The sequence below is a fragment of the Thalassophryne amazonica genome, unplaced genomic scaffold, assembly GCF_902500255.1.
Source record: "Thalassophryne amazonica unplaced genomic scaffold, fThaAma1.1, whole genome shotgun sequence".
In the NCBI taxonomy this organism is placed as follows: domain Eukaryota; kingdom Metazoa; phylum Chordata; class Actinopteri; order Batrachoidiformes; family Batrachoididae; genus Thalassophryne; species Thalassophryne amazonica.
In genome coordinates this window covers 61707-75854 of record NW_022986258.1, presented here as the reverse complement: position 1 = coordinate 75854, position 14148 = coordinate 61707, and the positions used below count along the sequence as shown (strand labels likewise).

The 14148-nt window shown below is 45.3% G+C and overlaps 1 protein-coding gene across 1 annotated transcript; it reads left to right on the top strand.

The window, feature by feature from the left end:
• The first annotated feature begins 6042 nt into the window (after positions 1 to 6042).
• Positions 6043 to 8204, top strand: LOC117505875 (nucleoside diphosphate-linked moiety X motif 17-like). The gene is made up of 4 exons (XM_034165410.1): positions 6043 to 6213; positions 7134 to 7232; positions 7322 to 7455; positions 7560 to 8204. Exons 1-4 carry the CDS (start codon positions 6079 to 6081, stop codon positions 7723 to 7725), a joined length of 534 nt encoding a protein of 177 aa, XP_034021301.1. The 5' UTR covers positions 6043 to 6078; the 3' UTR covers positions 7726 to 8204.
• Positions 8205 to 14148: the final 5944 nt, after the last annotated feature.

Sequence of the window (14148 nt, the reverse complement as noted above, 5' to 3'; positions counted from 1 at the left end):
ATTGGGATATCCCCATAGAAAGGAACATTATTTTGTGTTCTGTGCGTGTCCTATCCGCAAGGAATCTTGGTCTTTTGAGTATGGCAACTACTTGTATGCGGCGCGCGCAACCCACCGGACACCACAGAAGCAGATGTAAACAGCTCATTGTGTTCTGTATCCTTATCAGGCGGACCGGTCGCGGCGCCGGTCGGCATCACCACAAGCACAAGAATGTGCTTACTGAGTCTGCGGGCTCGGTAAATGCCGCAGCGGGCCACTCAAACCACCCCCTCTCTGCTGTGCAACAGGTCCAGAGACTACGCTCACTGTTTTCATGCGGAGGGCTCTGGCATTTGCTGAAAAATCCACAGCGCCGCAGGGTCTCAGTATACCGCAGCCGCAGAGCTCCGTGGCCATGACTTGGATTCTTTGCGGGTCCCGCATCCGTACCCCCAGAGGCAGTGAGTGAAGGGACAGCAGGCGCATTTGTTCTGCGTGTGTCTGTTAATCTCCTCGCCCAGAAGAAAAAAGAGAGTGTTTACACAGGAGAGAAAAGTGAGAAAATGTTAATGCCTGTTTGAGAAAAGTGTATAAAGTGTGTAGTGAGGGGTTTTACACGAAGCAGGATTTGCAAATCAAGCATCGGTGGAAGACATGCATTGCTGTTTAGATGGGGATATTTCAAATTATACCAGTGACCATGTATACAAGAGTAACTCTGTCTGCTAAAGCATGTAAACATAGTCAATGACTTCACAGGATAGGACTCCAGCGTGTGCACACACAAATCAAATGCACTAGACTCGCATGTGTGCCTAGACTGGAACTGTAAATGGGAGAGAGACAAGCTGAGAGTACAGAGGGAGTGCTGCCTTGTTCTCTGCACAGCACATTAACCCACAAAATGTTTGCAGAGGAAACAGTTATTGGCTGCTCCACTAAGTTCAGGCACTTTTAAATGTTTTTATTTTTTCTTTGGCTTGGTTTCAGTCTGGAAGGTTCCTGGTTCAAACCCCATCCCTGCCACATTTCTCCATGCAATGTACAGTTGAGTCAGGAAGGGCATCTGGTGTAAAACCTGTGCCAGTTCAACATGCAGATCCACCTTCAATTTGTTGTGGTGACCCTGAGTGAAAACAAGGGAGCAGCCAAAGGTTTTTACTTATTTTCATTGTAGTTTGTCAACAGGATACCTCAAAATGTCAAGAATATATTTGACGAACCTGATAGAGGGTGTCAGTCCTGGATCTGGGCAGATCTGCAGATCTGGATTCAGGAATGGAGCCTGCTTTTGATCTGGGATCCCAGTTCCTTTGTTCCTGCCTAATTATGAGATCGAAGCATGATGGACAGATCTTTTTTGTTGACGTTGAAACATCAGCGATCAGGATCGAAGATTAGAGTCAAAGGTCAGTAATCAAGATAATAATCCAACAAAATGACAACAGAAAAGAAATACAGGCTGGTTGGGCCTGGGTGGAGGAATGCACTCCGAGTGCCCTCACTTTTATTAACTTGATTTATAATAAAACTACAGAAATACTTTGTGTTCTCTCTCCAGTTTATTTTAAACACATTCCTTATTTCTGACTCAAGCTCTGTAAAGTTTGTTCTGCAACAAACAGCCTCAAAGCAAATAGCTATTATTTCATTTATTTAAAAAAAAAAACAGAATTCATGTGTTTGCTGAATGAGGTTTGACTCAGTGAGTAAACAGGGCCCAGCCCAGAGTCCGGCCCCAGAGCTCGGGGCCAACCCCAGAGCTCGGGGCCAACCCCAGAGCTCAGGGCCCCGCCCGGTTTCTTTATGTGAATATCAGCTCCATCAGGAACAAACGGTCCGCTCCTCCTCATGTCTGTGATGAATCATCAGCTGGAAACACAAACACCCAACAAATAAAAGAAACTCATTCAGGACGCAAACTCACTGAGCCAACCACCAAAAAAAGAAAAAAGTCCTCAAGCGTATATTCAGATCATTTAAAACATAGAGCAGAATAACTTAGAATTAGTAGCACTTTTTTCAGGGTTTTGTCATTTTATCCTTGTTGTCCTTTTGGATGCTCCCTTTATTTGGAGTTATCACAGCGGATACAGCCAGATCCACACTGGTATTTGGTAGTGATGTTCAATAGCACCAGTTTCCTTTCCAATCTGAGTAAAATTAAGGCTGGTATCGGCAATACCGATCTGACACCGGTACTTTGTGCAAATACACTTAATGTGTGTGGTAATTGTAAAAAAAAAAAAAAAAAAGTGTATTTCAAATTAGAGCTTCATAAAGAACCACTTTGTCTCTTCATTCATCAAACATCTTTACAAGTTGAGTCTGTCAGGTTTTTTTCTTCTGGGACTTTATATTTTGAGTCAAGAGCTCTCAAAAATCCTTGCAAACTTTGGTCTTCTACTATGGACAGAAGCTGGAGATCCTTTGCAGTCATCTCTCCCAGGCATGTTGTGAGTTTTGCTGCTCTTGGGGAATCATCTTCTAACAATATAAGATCACCGGGCAAAACAGGTGAGTGCTTAGTCTTATTTACATTCAACTATGTATGTAATCTGTTCAAATAGCCTATAATAAGGGGATACAAACACTTCTTTTTCTTTCTGCTGTTCCTGTTAGCGGTCGCCACAGCAGATCAGTCTTTTCCATCTCTCCCTGTCCTCTGTGTCTTCCTCTGTCACACCAACCACCTTGCATGTCCTCAGTGGCGGTCCTAGAGTGATTTACTCCAAGGGCGGAACCCCCTCCCCCGCGCACACTAACGTGGCCACCACCTCCGCCCCACCACCCATGATAACACTAACTTCGTCCAGAACACCCACAATCCCACAAATTAAAATCCCGCCAAATCACAACAACAGTTGCCCCAAGGCGCTTAATCAACAATGTAATATTTACAATGTCATCTGCAAACATCATAGTCCATGGGGACTCCTGTCTGATCTCATCCGTCAACCTGTCCATCACCACTGCAAACAAAAAAGGGCTCAGAGCTGATCCTTAGTGTAATCCAACCTCCACCTTGAATGAGTCTGTCATTCCAACTGCGCATCTCACCGCTGTCACACTATTCTTGTACATGTCCTGCACTACCCTAACATACTTCTCTGCCACTCCAGACTTCCTCATACAATACCACAGCTCTTCTCTTAGCACCCTGTCATAAGATTTTTCTAAATCCACAAACACACAATGTAACTCTTTCTGTCCTTCTCTGTACTTCTCCAACAGTATTCTCAGAGCAAACATTGCATCTGTAGTGCTCTTTCTCGGCATGAAACCATATTGCTGCTCACAGATCTTCACCTGTTTTCTAAGCCTAGCTTCTACTACTCCTTCCCATAACTTCATGCTGTGGCTGTAGTTACTGTAGCTCTGCACATCACCCTTGTTCTTGAAAATAGGAACCAGCAGACTTCGTCTCCACTCCTCAGGCATCCTCTCACTTTCCAAGATTTTATTAAACAATCTGCTTAGAAACTCTACTGCCATCTCTCCTAGACATTTCCATGCCTCCACTGGAATGTCATCTGGACCAACTGCCTTTCCACTCTTCATCCTCTTCATAGCAGCCCTCACTTCTTCCTTGCTAATCTCTTGTACTTCCTGATTTACTCTCACCACATCATCCAGCCTTTTCTCTCGCTCATTTTCTTTATTCATCAACTCTTCAAAATATTCCCTCCACCTTCTCAGCACACACTCCTCACTTGTCAGCACATTACCATGTGCATCTTTTACCACCCTAACCTGCTGCACATCCTTTCCAGCTCTGTCCCTTTGTCTGGCCAATCGGTACAAGTCCTTTTCTCCTTCCTTACTATTCAACTTCTTGTACAGCTCGCAATATGCCTTTTCCTTCGCTTTTGCCACTTCTCTTTTCACCTTATGTCACATCTCCTTGTACTCCCGTCTACTTTCTTCATCTCTCCAACTATCCCAAAACGTTTTTGCCAACCTCTTTCTCCTTATGCTTTCCTGGACCTCTTCATTCCACCACCAAGTTTCCTTGTCTTCCTTCCACTGTCCAGATGTCACACCCAGTACTGTCCTAGCTCTCGTCCTCACCACATCTGCAGTACTTTTCCAGTTGTCCAAAATTGCTTCCCCTCCATCCAGTGCTTCTCTCACCTGCTCGCTAAATTTCACACAACAGTCTTCCTCCGTCAGCATCCACCATCTGATCCTTTGTTGAGCTCTCACTCTCTTCTTCTTCTTTACCTCTAAAGTCATCAGACAAACAACCATCCTATGATGTCCTGCTCCTATCACCACTCTTTCATGCTTGGGTTCACTCTGCACCACCTCATCTAACACACTCCAGCAATCTTCTTTCTCCATCTCACAACCTACCTGTGGGGCATATGCACTGATGATATTCATCACCACTTCAATTTCCAACTTCACACTCATCACCCTGTCAGACACTCTCTTAACCTTCAACACACTTTTAACATACTCTTCCTTTAAAATGACCCCAACACCATTTCTCTTCCTGTCCTCACCATGATACAACAACTTGCACCCACCGCCGCTCCTGCTCTTACTTCCCTTCCACTTGGTCTCTTGCACACAATATGTCTACCTTTCTCCTCTCCATCATATCAGCCAGCTCTCTCCCTTTACCAGTCATACTACCAACATTCAAAGTCCCCACTCTCATTTCCACCCTTCTAGTTTTCTTCTTCTCCCTCTGTTTGTAGAAATGTTCTCCTCCTCTTCTTCGTCATATTTGCCCAGCAGTAGCCCAATTTCCACCGGCACCCTGTTGGGCAACAGCACCGGTGGTGGACGTTGTTAACCCAGGCCTTGACCGATCCGGTATGGAAATTTGATTCTTAGTCTGCATAGTTGGGTTGGCTTGTTTTCTGCCGGATGCCCTTCCTGACACAACCCTCCTCATTTTTCCAGGCTTGGGACTGGCACTAAGAATGTACGGGCTGCACACCGCATGTGGCTGAGTTAAGGGGTACAAACACTTTTTTTTATAATACTGAGTGACTCAAATTGAAATTGCCAGTAAAATATTTAATTAAATAAATGCCACAATAATTGACACCAACCGCGTGTCATTTAGACAAAACCTCAAACGTTTAGTTACTTTCCACTGTGTTCCTGTTAATGATATATACAACCCCTGGCAATAATTATGCAGCTGAAGACATGATTTAAAGCAGACTGGCTGTGTGTCCAGACTCTGTCAGACTGGTTCAGGGGTCCAGTCGGTGTTCAGGCAGACTGGAGGTGAAGTGGAACCAGTCCTGGTCCTCAGTGTGTGAAGATGACTTGGACCAGCAGGATGCACAGGTGGTCTGCAGGGAGCTGAACTGTGGGCCTCCTTCAGTCCTCCAGGGGGTGCTCTATGGAGACGTGGAGGCTCCAAAGTGGAGCTCAGAGTTCCAGTGTGGAGGGACTGAGTCTGGTCTCTTGTCATGTGGACGCTCAGACTCAAATACCTGCTCAGCTGGTAAATCTGTTGGAGTAGAAGTGATGAAAGTAGATAAGTTTAAATACTGGGGGTCATTTATCCAAAGTAATGGAGAGTGTGGTAGAGAGGTGAAGAAGAGAGTGGAGAAAGGTGGCAGTGATTTGTGACTGAAGAATATCAGCAAGACTAAAGGGGAATTTTTACAAGACAGTAGTGAGACCAGATACGTTGTACGGCTTAGAGACGGTGACACTAACAAAAATTATTTTTTGGGGGGAGTGATGAGGATGGACAGGATGATGAATGAACATCAGAGACGTGAGACTGAGACGGTTTGGACATGTGCAGAGGAGGGACCCAGGGTATATAGGGAGAAGGATGCTGAGGATGGAGCCACCAGGCAGGAAGAGAAGAGGGAGACCAAAGAGGAGGTTCATGGATGTGCTGAGGGAGGACATGCAGGTGATTGGTGTGAAGATGGCTAACCTTGACCTATTTTAAGAGGTCAAAAGGAGTTACAGAGCTGCAAATTAATTTGTTTGGGTAACTATTTTTATATTTATTTTAATAGCACCTGTACCTGGATGTGGTGCTGTATGTCAGGGGTGGCCAAGTTTGGTCCTAACCAGTAGCTCTCCATCCTGTGTCACTGAGACTCGTCCTGGATGCGCGACGGTCCAACGCCTCACCTGGCGCTTTGTGTGCAGCTGCTGGATGCTGGACTCCGGGAGTTACAAGAGGAAACTGGTCTGCGGCTGGAACCAGATCAGCTTTCTTCAAAGATCCTGGGACTGTGGGAGGTGAGACATGACAGCATGAAAACATGAATTCATTCATTCATTTTCTACTGCTTATCCGGGTCACGGTGGCAGCAAATCAAGCAGCTCATCCCACACTTCCCTTTTCTTGGCCAAGTCCTGTAACTCTTCCCGAGGTCTTTCCAAGACAGCTGGGAATATAATCCTTCCAATGTGTCCTGGGTTTTCCCTGGGGGCATCCTCAGAGTTGAACGTGACTGGAAGACCTCCCGAGGGAGACCACCAGGGGCCATCCTCACCAGATGCCTGAACCACCTCAGCTAGCTCCTTTTAATGTGAAGAAGCAGCGGCTCTACTCAGAGTTTGTAGTTGAGCTCCTCACCTTGTCCCGGAGTGTAAGTCCAGATACCTGACGGAGGAACCTCATTTCTGCTGCTTGGACAGCCAGGACTAAGATCTGCATCCCTTTGTTGAAGTCTTCCCCTACAGAACTCTGACAAGCTGCACAAAATGAAGGAACGAAATGTCGCCCTCTTCAGGCTGTCCCTTCAACTGATCGTTACAATATCATCACAGTTATTGATCACAGATCAGTTTGTGCTGAAGTAAGACCTGTATTATTAATTTGACAGATTTTAACTGTGAAGCTGCTTGGGACAAACCGAACATCTCAACATGTGTAAAACTAATTTTATGCTCAATATTTCTGGTAATAATAATAATAATAATCATGTAATTTAAGGTCAGTCTATAATCTCACTGACAGAAAGATGAAGCTTAAAAAAATAATAAAAAAAAAATCTGCTCAACATGACGCAGATGAAAGTTCTTGAATAGTTTCTTTGGACTGTTATTAATACTTTATTTTTTTTTCTTCTTTTACTGTTTTATTGGATCTCATTTGAAACAAACCGAGTTGTTGTGATGGTCTCACTGAAACCGGTTGTGTGCGTCTGCCTCAGTCGGTCTGTCCTCTGATGTTGTCCAGAGGACTTCCTCACAGACATCACATCGTCATCTACATACTGCTAAACTCCGCCCTCTCACATCTGCAGCTGCAGGTGCGCCTACACTCTGCACTCAGCTTGTTGTCATGGTAACAACAGCCAATGAGTAGCAATGGGCTTTATCTCTGTGTCTCCCCCTGCAGGCTGCTCTGAGGCCGTCGCCGGCTGAGGTCAGTGCGTCTCTGTGGGTCGACGCCCGGCTGGTTGGAGCCGTGGTGTCGGCTGTGGACTGTGAGGATGCCGAGGTCCAAGTGGATGAGCTGCCACCGAGTGTCAGGTGATGAACAACACTGAGTATTTACCGTTTTCAGCTTGTCTGGGATTTGATGTTTCTGGACATCTTGACCATGCTGACCTTTGACCTTTGCTTGCTGCTTCCAGCATATCACAGGTTGGTTCAGACGGGTTGCTGTATAACTCCATGTTGCCACTGGACGTCCTGGTCAGCCGAGCACCAGCCAGCGGTCCAGATGTGGAGCGTGTCAGCACGGGGACCAAGTTTGCCCTGGAGCTATGGCTGAAGAATCTGAAGACATCTGACCTTTGACCCCCTGTAGGGAGGATGGAGAGCTTCTGTTTCCTAGCTGATATTTTTTCAAAGTTTAATTTGGAGAATTAGTTTTAATGTCAAGTGTCCTCTGAGTCAGAGACAAGCTGCCTGAAATAAGAAGCTGAAGCTTCTGGTGCAGCAGACGCACGCTGTCAACATAGCAGCATCCCGCCTTTCAAAGTGATATGAAATCTATTTTTATGCCACTAGATGTCACACTAGTGCCACATTTCAGGATGTAAACAAAGCTTCTTTCCTAAGCCACTCCTCCTCAATCCTCCTCCTCGTCCCCACGTCAAGCAGAAGGACTGGTAGCTGGAGCCTTTTAACAGGTCTAACCACTGTGTTGGGAAAATTCAGATATATGTGGATTCATGTCCAACTGTGTTCATAAGAGATATTTTAACCTCTAAATCAGAGTTTTAAATATATTTCTGTGAATCTTTTTGCTGACTGCCATATTATGGAGAAAAAAAGAAACATCTGTGTGTTGTGTCATGAGAACTGCTGTTTATTATTCTGGAGGGACAATGACTACGTTTACATGCAGCCAATAACCCTTTCATAACCGGAATATTAGCAATAACCGGTTGTGCACGGCCATGTAAACACCTGCAAAAACCTAAATATGCTCATATTCTGGTTTTTAAAAACTTGAATAAGACCCCTGGGTTACTCCTTTTCTAACCCGAATATTAGGTCATATAAATGTGCATTGGGATATCCCCATAGAAAGGAACATTATTTTGTGTTCTGTGCGTGTCCTATCCGCAAGGAATCTTGGTCTTTTGAGTATGGCAACTACTTGTATGCGGCGCGCGCAACCCACCGGACACCACAGAAGCAGATGTAAACAGCTCATTGTGTTCTGTATCCTTATCAGGCGGACCGGTCGCGGCGCCGGTCGGCATCACCACAAGCACAAGAATGTGCTTACTGAGTCTGCGGGCTCGGTAAATGCCGCAGCGGGCCACTCAAACCACCCCCTCTCTGCTGTGCAACAGGTCCAGAGACTACGCTCACTGTTTTCATGCGGAGGGCTCTGGCATTTGCTGAAAAATCCACAGCACCGCAGGGTCTCAGTATACCGCAGCCGCAGAGCTCCGTGGCCATGACTTGGATTCTTTGCGGGTCCCGCATCCGTACCCCCAGAGGCAGTGAGTGAAGGGACAGCAGGCGCATTTGTTCTGCGTGTGTCTGTTAATCTCCTCGCCCAGAAGAAAAAAGAGAGTGTTTACACAGGAGAGAAAAGTGAGAAAATGTTAATGCCTGTTTGAGAAAAGTGTATAAAGTGTGTAGTGAGGGGTTTTACACGAAGCAGGATTTGCAAATCAAGCATCGGTGGAAGACATGCATTGCTGTTTAGATGGGGATATTTCAAATTATACCAGTGACCATGTATACAAGAGTAACTCTGTCTGCTAAAGCATGTAAACATAGTCAATGACTTCACAGGATAGGACTCCAGCGTGTGCACACACAAATCAAATGCACTAGACTCGCATGTGTGCCTAGACTGGAACTGTAAATGGGAGAGAGACAAGCTGAGAGTACAGAGGGAGTGCTGCCTTGTTCTCTGCACAGCACATTAACCCACAAAATGTTTGCAGAGGAAACAGTTATTGGCTGCTCCACTAAGTTCAGGCACTTTTAAATGTTTTTATTTTTTCTTTGGCTTGGTTTCAGTCTGGAAGGTTCCTGGTTCAAACCCCATCCCTGCCACATTTCTCCATGCAATGTACAGTTGAGTCAGGAAGGGCATCTGGTGTAAAACCTGTGCCAGTTCAACATGCAGATCCACCTTCAATTTGTTGTGGTGACCCTGAGTGAAAACAAGGGAGCAGCCAAAGGTTTTTACTTATTTTCATTGTAGTTTGTCAACAGGATACCTCAAAATGTCAAGAATATATTTGACGAACCTGATAGAGGGTGTCAGTCCTGGATCTGGGCAGATCTGCAGATCTGGATTCAGGAATGGAGCCTGCTTTTGATCTGGGATCCCAGTTCCTTTGTTCCTGCCTAATTATGAGATCGAAGCATGATGGACAGATCTTTTTTGTTGACGTTGAAACATCAGCGATCAGGATCGAAGATTAGAGTCAAAGGTCAGTAATCAAGATAATAATCCAACAAAATGACAACAGAAAAGAAATACAGGCTGGTTGGGCCTGGGTGGAGGAATGCACTCCGAGTGCCCTCACTTTTATTAACTTGATTTATAATAAAACTTTACAGAAATACTTTGTGTTCTCTCTCCAGTTTATTTTAAACACATTCCTTATTTCTGACTCAAGCTCTGTAAAGTTTGTTCTGCAACAAACAGCCTCAAAGCAAATAGCTATTATTTCATTTATTTAAAAAAAAAAACAATTCATGTGTTTGCTGAATGAGGTTTGACTCAGTGAGTAAACAGGGCCCAGCCCAGAGTCCGGCCCCAGAGCTCGGGGCCAACCCCAGAGCTCGGGGCCAACCCCAGAGCTCAGGGCCCCGCCCGGTTTCTTTATGTGAATATCAGCTCCATCAGGAACAAACGGTCCGCTCCTCCTCATGTCTGTGATGAATCATCAGCTGGAAACACAAACACCCAACAAATAAAAGAAACTCATTCAGGACGCAAACTCACTGAGCCAACCACCAAAAAAAGAAAAAAGTCCTCAAGCGTATATTCAGATCATTTAAAACATAGAGCAGAATAACTTAGAATTAGTAGCACTTTTTTCAGGGTTTTGTCATTTTATCCTTGTTGTCCTTTTGGATGCACCCTTTATTTGGAGTTATCACAGCGGATACAGCCAGATCCACACTGGTATTTGGTAGTGATGTTCAATAGCACCAGTTTCCTTTCCAATCTGAGTAAAATTAAGGCTGGTATCGGCAATACCGATCTGACACCGGTACTTTGTGCAAATACACTTAATGTGTGTGGTAATTGTAAAAAAAAAAAAAAAAAAGTGTATTTCAAATTAGAGCTTCATAAAGAACCACTTTGTCTCTTCATTCATCAAACATCTTTACAAGTTGAGTCTGTCAGGTTTTTTTCTTCTGGGACTTTATATTTTGAGTCAAGAGCTCTCAAAAATCCTTGCAAACTTTGGTCTTCTACTATGGACAGAAGCTGGAGATCCTTTGCAGTCATCTCTCCCAGGCATGTTGTGAGTTTTGCTGCTCTTGGGGAATCATCTTCTAACAATATAAGATCACCGGGCAAAACAGGTGAGTGCTTAGTCTTATTTACATTCAACTATGTATGTAATCTGTTCAAATAGCCTATAATAAGGGGATACAAACACTTCTTTTTCTTTCTGCTGTTCCTGTTAGCGGTCGCCACAGCAGATCAGTCTTTTCCATCTCTCCCTGTCCTCTGTGTCTTCCTCTGTCACACCAACCACCTTGCATGTCCTCAGTGGCGGTCCTAGAGTGATTTACTCCAAGGGCGGAACCCCCTCCCCCGCGCACACTAACGTGGCCACCACCTCCGCCCCACCACCCATGATAACACTAACTTCGTCCAGAACACCCACAATCCCACAAATTAAAATCCCGCCAAATCACAACAACAGTTGCCCCAAGGCGCTTAATCAACAATGTAATATTTACAATGTCATCTGCAAACATCATAGTCCATGGGGACTCCTGTCTGATCTCATCCGTCAACCTGTCCATCACCACTGCAAACAAAAAAGGGCTCAGAGCTGATCCTTAGTGTAATCCAACCTCCACCTTGAATGAGTCTGTCATTCCAACTGCGCATCTCACCGCTGTCACACTATTCTTGTACATGTCCTGCACTACCCTAACATACTTCTCTGCCACTCCAGACTTCCTCATACAATACCACAGCTCTTCTCTTAGCACCCTGTCATAAGATTTTTCTAAATCCACAAACACACAATGTAACTCTTTCTGTCCTTCTCTGTACTTCTCCAACAGTATTCTCAGAGCAAACATTGCATCTGTAGTGCTCTTTCTCGGCATGAAACCATATTGCTGCTCACAGATCTTCACCTGTTTTCTAAGCCTAGCTTCTACTACTCCTTCCCATAACTTCATGCTGTGGCTGTAGTTACTGTAGCTCTGCACATCACCCTTGTTCTTGAAAATAGGAACCAGCAGACTTCGTCTCCACTCCTCAGGCATCCTCTCACTTTCCAAGATTTTATTAAACAATCTGCTTAGAAACTCTACTGCCATCTCTCCTAGACATTTCCATGCCTCCACTGGAATGTCATCTGGACCAACTGCCTTTCCACTCTTCATCCTCTTCATAGCAGCCCTCACTTCTTCCTTGCTAATCTCTTGTACTTCCTGATTTACTCTCACCACATCATCCAGCCTTTTCTCTCGCTCATTTTCTTTATTCATCAACTCTTCAAAATATTCCCTCCACCTTCTCAGCACACACTCCTCACTTGTCAGCACATTACCATGTGCATCTTTTACCACCCTAACCTGCTGCACATCCTTTCCAGCTCTGTCCCTTTGTCTGGCCAATCGGTACAAGTCCTTTTCTCCTTCCTTACTATTCAACTTCTTGTACAGCTCGCAATATGCCTTTTCCTTCGCTTTTGCCACTTCTCTTTTCACCTTATGTCACATCTCCTTGTACTCCCGTCTACTTTCTTCATCTCTCCAACTATCCCAAAACGTTTTTGCCAACCTCTTTCTCCTTATGCTTTCCTGGACCTCTTCATTCCACCACCAAGTTTCCTTGTCTTCCTTCCACTGTCCAGATGTCACACCCAGTACTGTCCTAGCTCTCGTCCTCACCACATCTGCAGTACTTTTCCAGTTGTCCAAAATTGCTTCCCCTCCATCCAGTGCTTCTCTCACCTGCTCGCTAAATTTCACACAACAGTCTTCCTCCGTCAGCATCCACCATCTGATCCTTTGTTGAGCTCTCACTCTCTTCTTCTTCTTTACCTCTAAAGTCATCAGACAAACAACCATCCTATGATGTCCGCTCCTATCACCACTCTTTCATGCTTGGGTTCACTCTGCACCACCTCATCTAACACACTCCAGCAATCTTCTTTCTCCATCTCACAACCTACCTGTGGGGCATATGCACTGATGATATTCATCACCACTTCAATTTCCAACTTCACACTCATCACCCTGTCAGACACTCTCTTAACCTTCAACACACTTTTAACATACTCTTCCTTTAAAATGACCCCAACACCATTTCTCTTCCTGTCCTCACCATGATACAACAACTTGCACCCACCGCCGCTCCTGCTCTTACTTCCCTTCCACTTGGTCTCTTGCACACAATATGTCTACCTTTCTCCTCTCCATCATATCAGCCAGCTCTCTCCCTTTACCAGTCATACTACCAACATTCAAAGTCCCCACTCTCATTTCCACCCTTCTAGTTTTCTTCTTCTCCCTCTGTTTGTAGAAATGTTCTCCTCCTCTTCTTCGTCATATTTGCCCAGCAGTAGCCCAATTTCCACCGGCACCCTGTTGGGCAACAGCACCGGTGGTGGACGTTGTTAACCCAGGCCTTGACCGATCCGGTATGGAAATTTGATTCTTAGTCTGCATAGTTGGGTTGGCTTGTTTTCTGCCGGATGCCCTTCCTGACACAACCCTCCTCATTTTTCCAGGCTTGGGACTGGCACTAAGAATGTACGGGCTGCACACCGCATGTGGCTGAGTTAAGGGGTACAAACACTTTTTTTTATAATACTGAGTGACTCAAATTGAAATTGCCAGTAAAATATTTAATTAAATAAATGCCACAATAATTGACACCAACCGCGTGTCATTTAGACAAAACCTCAAACGTTTAGTTACTTTCCACTGTGTTCCTGTTAATGATATATACAACCCCTGGCAATAATTATGCAGCTGAAGACATGATTTAAAGCAGACTGGCTGTGTGTCCAGACTCTGTCAGACTGGTTCAGGGGTCCAGTCGGTGTTCAGGCAGACTGGAGGTGAAGTGGAACCAGTCCTGGTCCTCAGTGTGTGAAGATGACTTGGACCAGCAGGATGCACAGGTGGTCTGCAGGGAGCTGAACTGTGGGCCTCCTTCAGTCCTCCAGGGGGTGCTCTATGGAGACGTGGAGGCTCCAAAGTGGAGCTCAGAGTTCCAGTGTGGAGGGACTGAGTCTGGTCTCTTGTCATGTGGACGCTCAGACTCAAATACCTGCTCAGCTGGTAAATCTGTTGGACTCACCTGCTCAGGTAGAAGAAGAGCTGCAGCTTTGATTTGTCTTCAACTCAAACTCACTTTACTACTTTGACTAACGACTCTGTCTGTGTTCAGAACACGTCAGGCTGGTGGGAGGAGCCAGTCGCTGTGCTGGGACACTGGAGCTCAAAGTCCGGGACGACTCGAGACCAGGGATGGACTGGTACTCTGGCTTGACCCTGAAGGCAGCAGGTGTGGTGTGTCGACATCTGGACTGTGGA

Bases quoted from the DNA above. Each gene is read 5' to 3' on its own strand.
- LOC117505875 (XM_034165410.1), top strand. From the start codon at position 6,079: ATGCGCGACGGTCCAACGCCTCACCTGGCGCTTTGTGTGCAGCTGCTG. The intron at 7,233-7,321 runs GTGCGCCTACAC...CTCCCCCTGCAG, and splicing joins TCTCACATCTGCAGCTGCAG to GCTGCTCTGAGGCCGTCGCC. The intron at 7,456-7,559 runs GTGATGAACAAC...TGCTGCTTCCAG, and splicing joins GAGCTGCCACCGAGTGTCAG to CATATCACAGGTTGGTTCAG.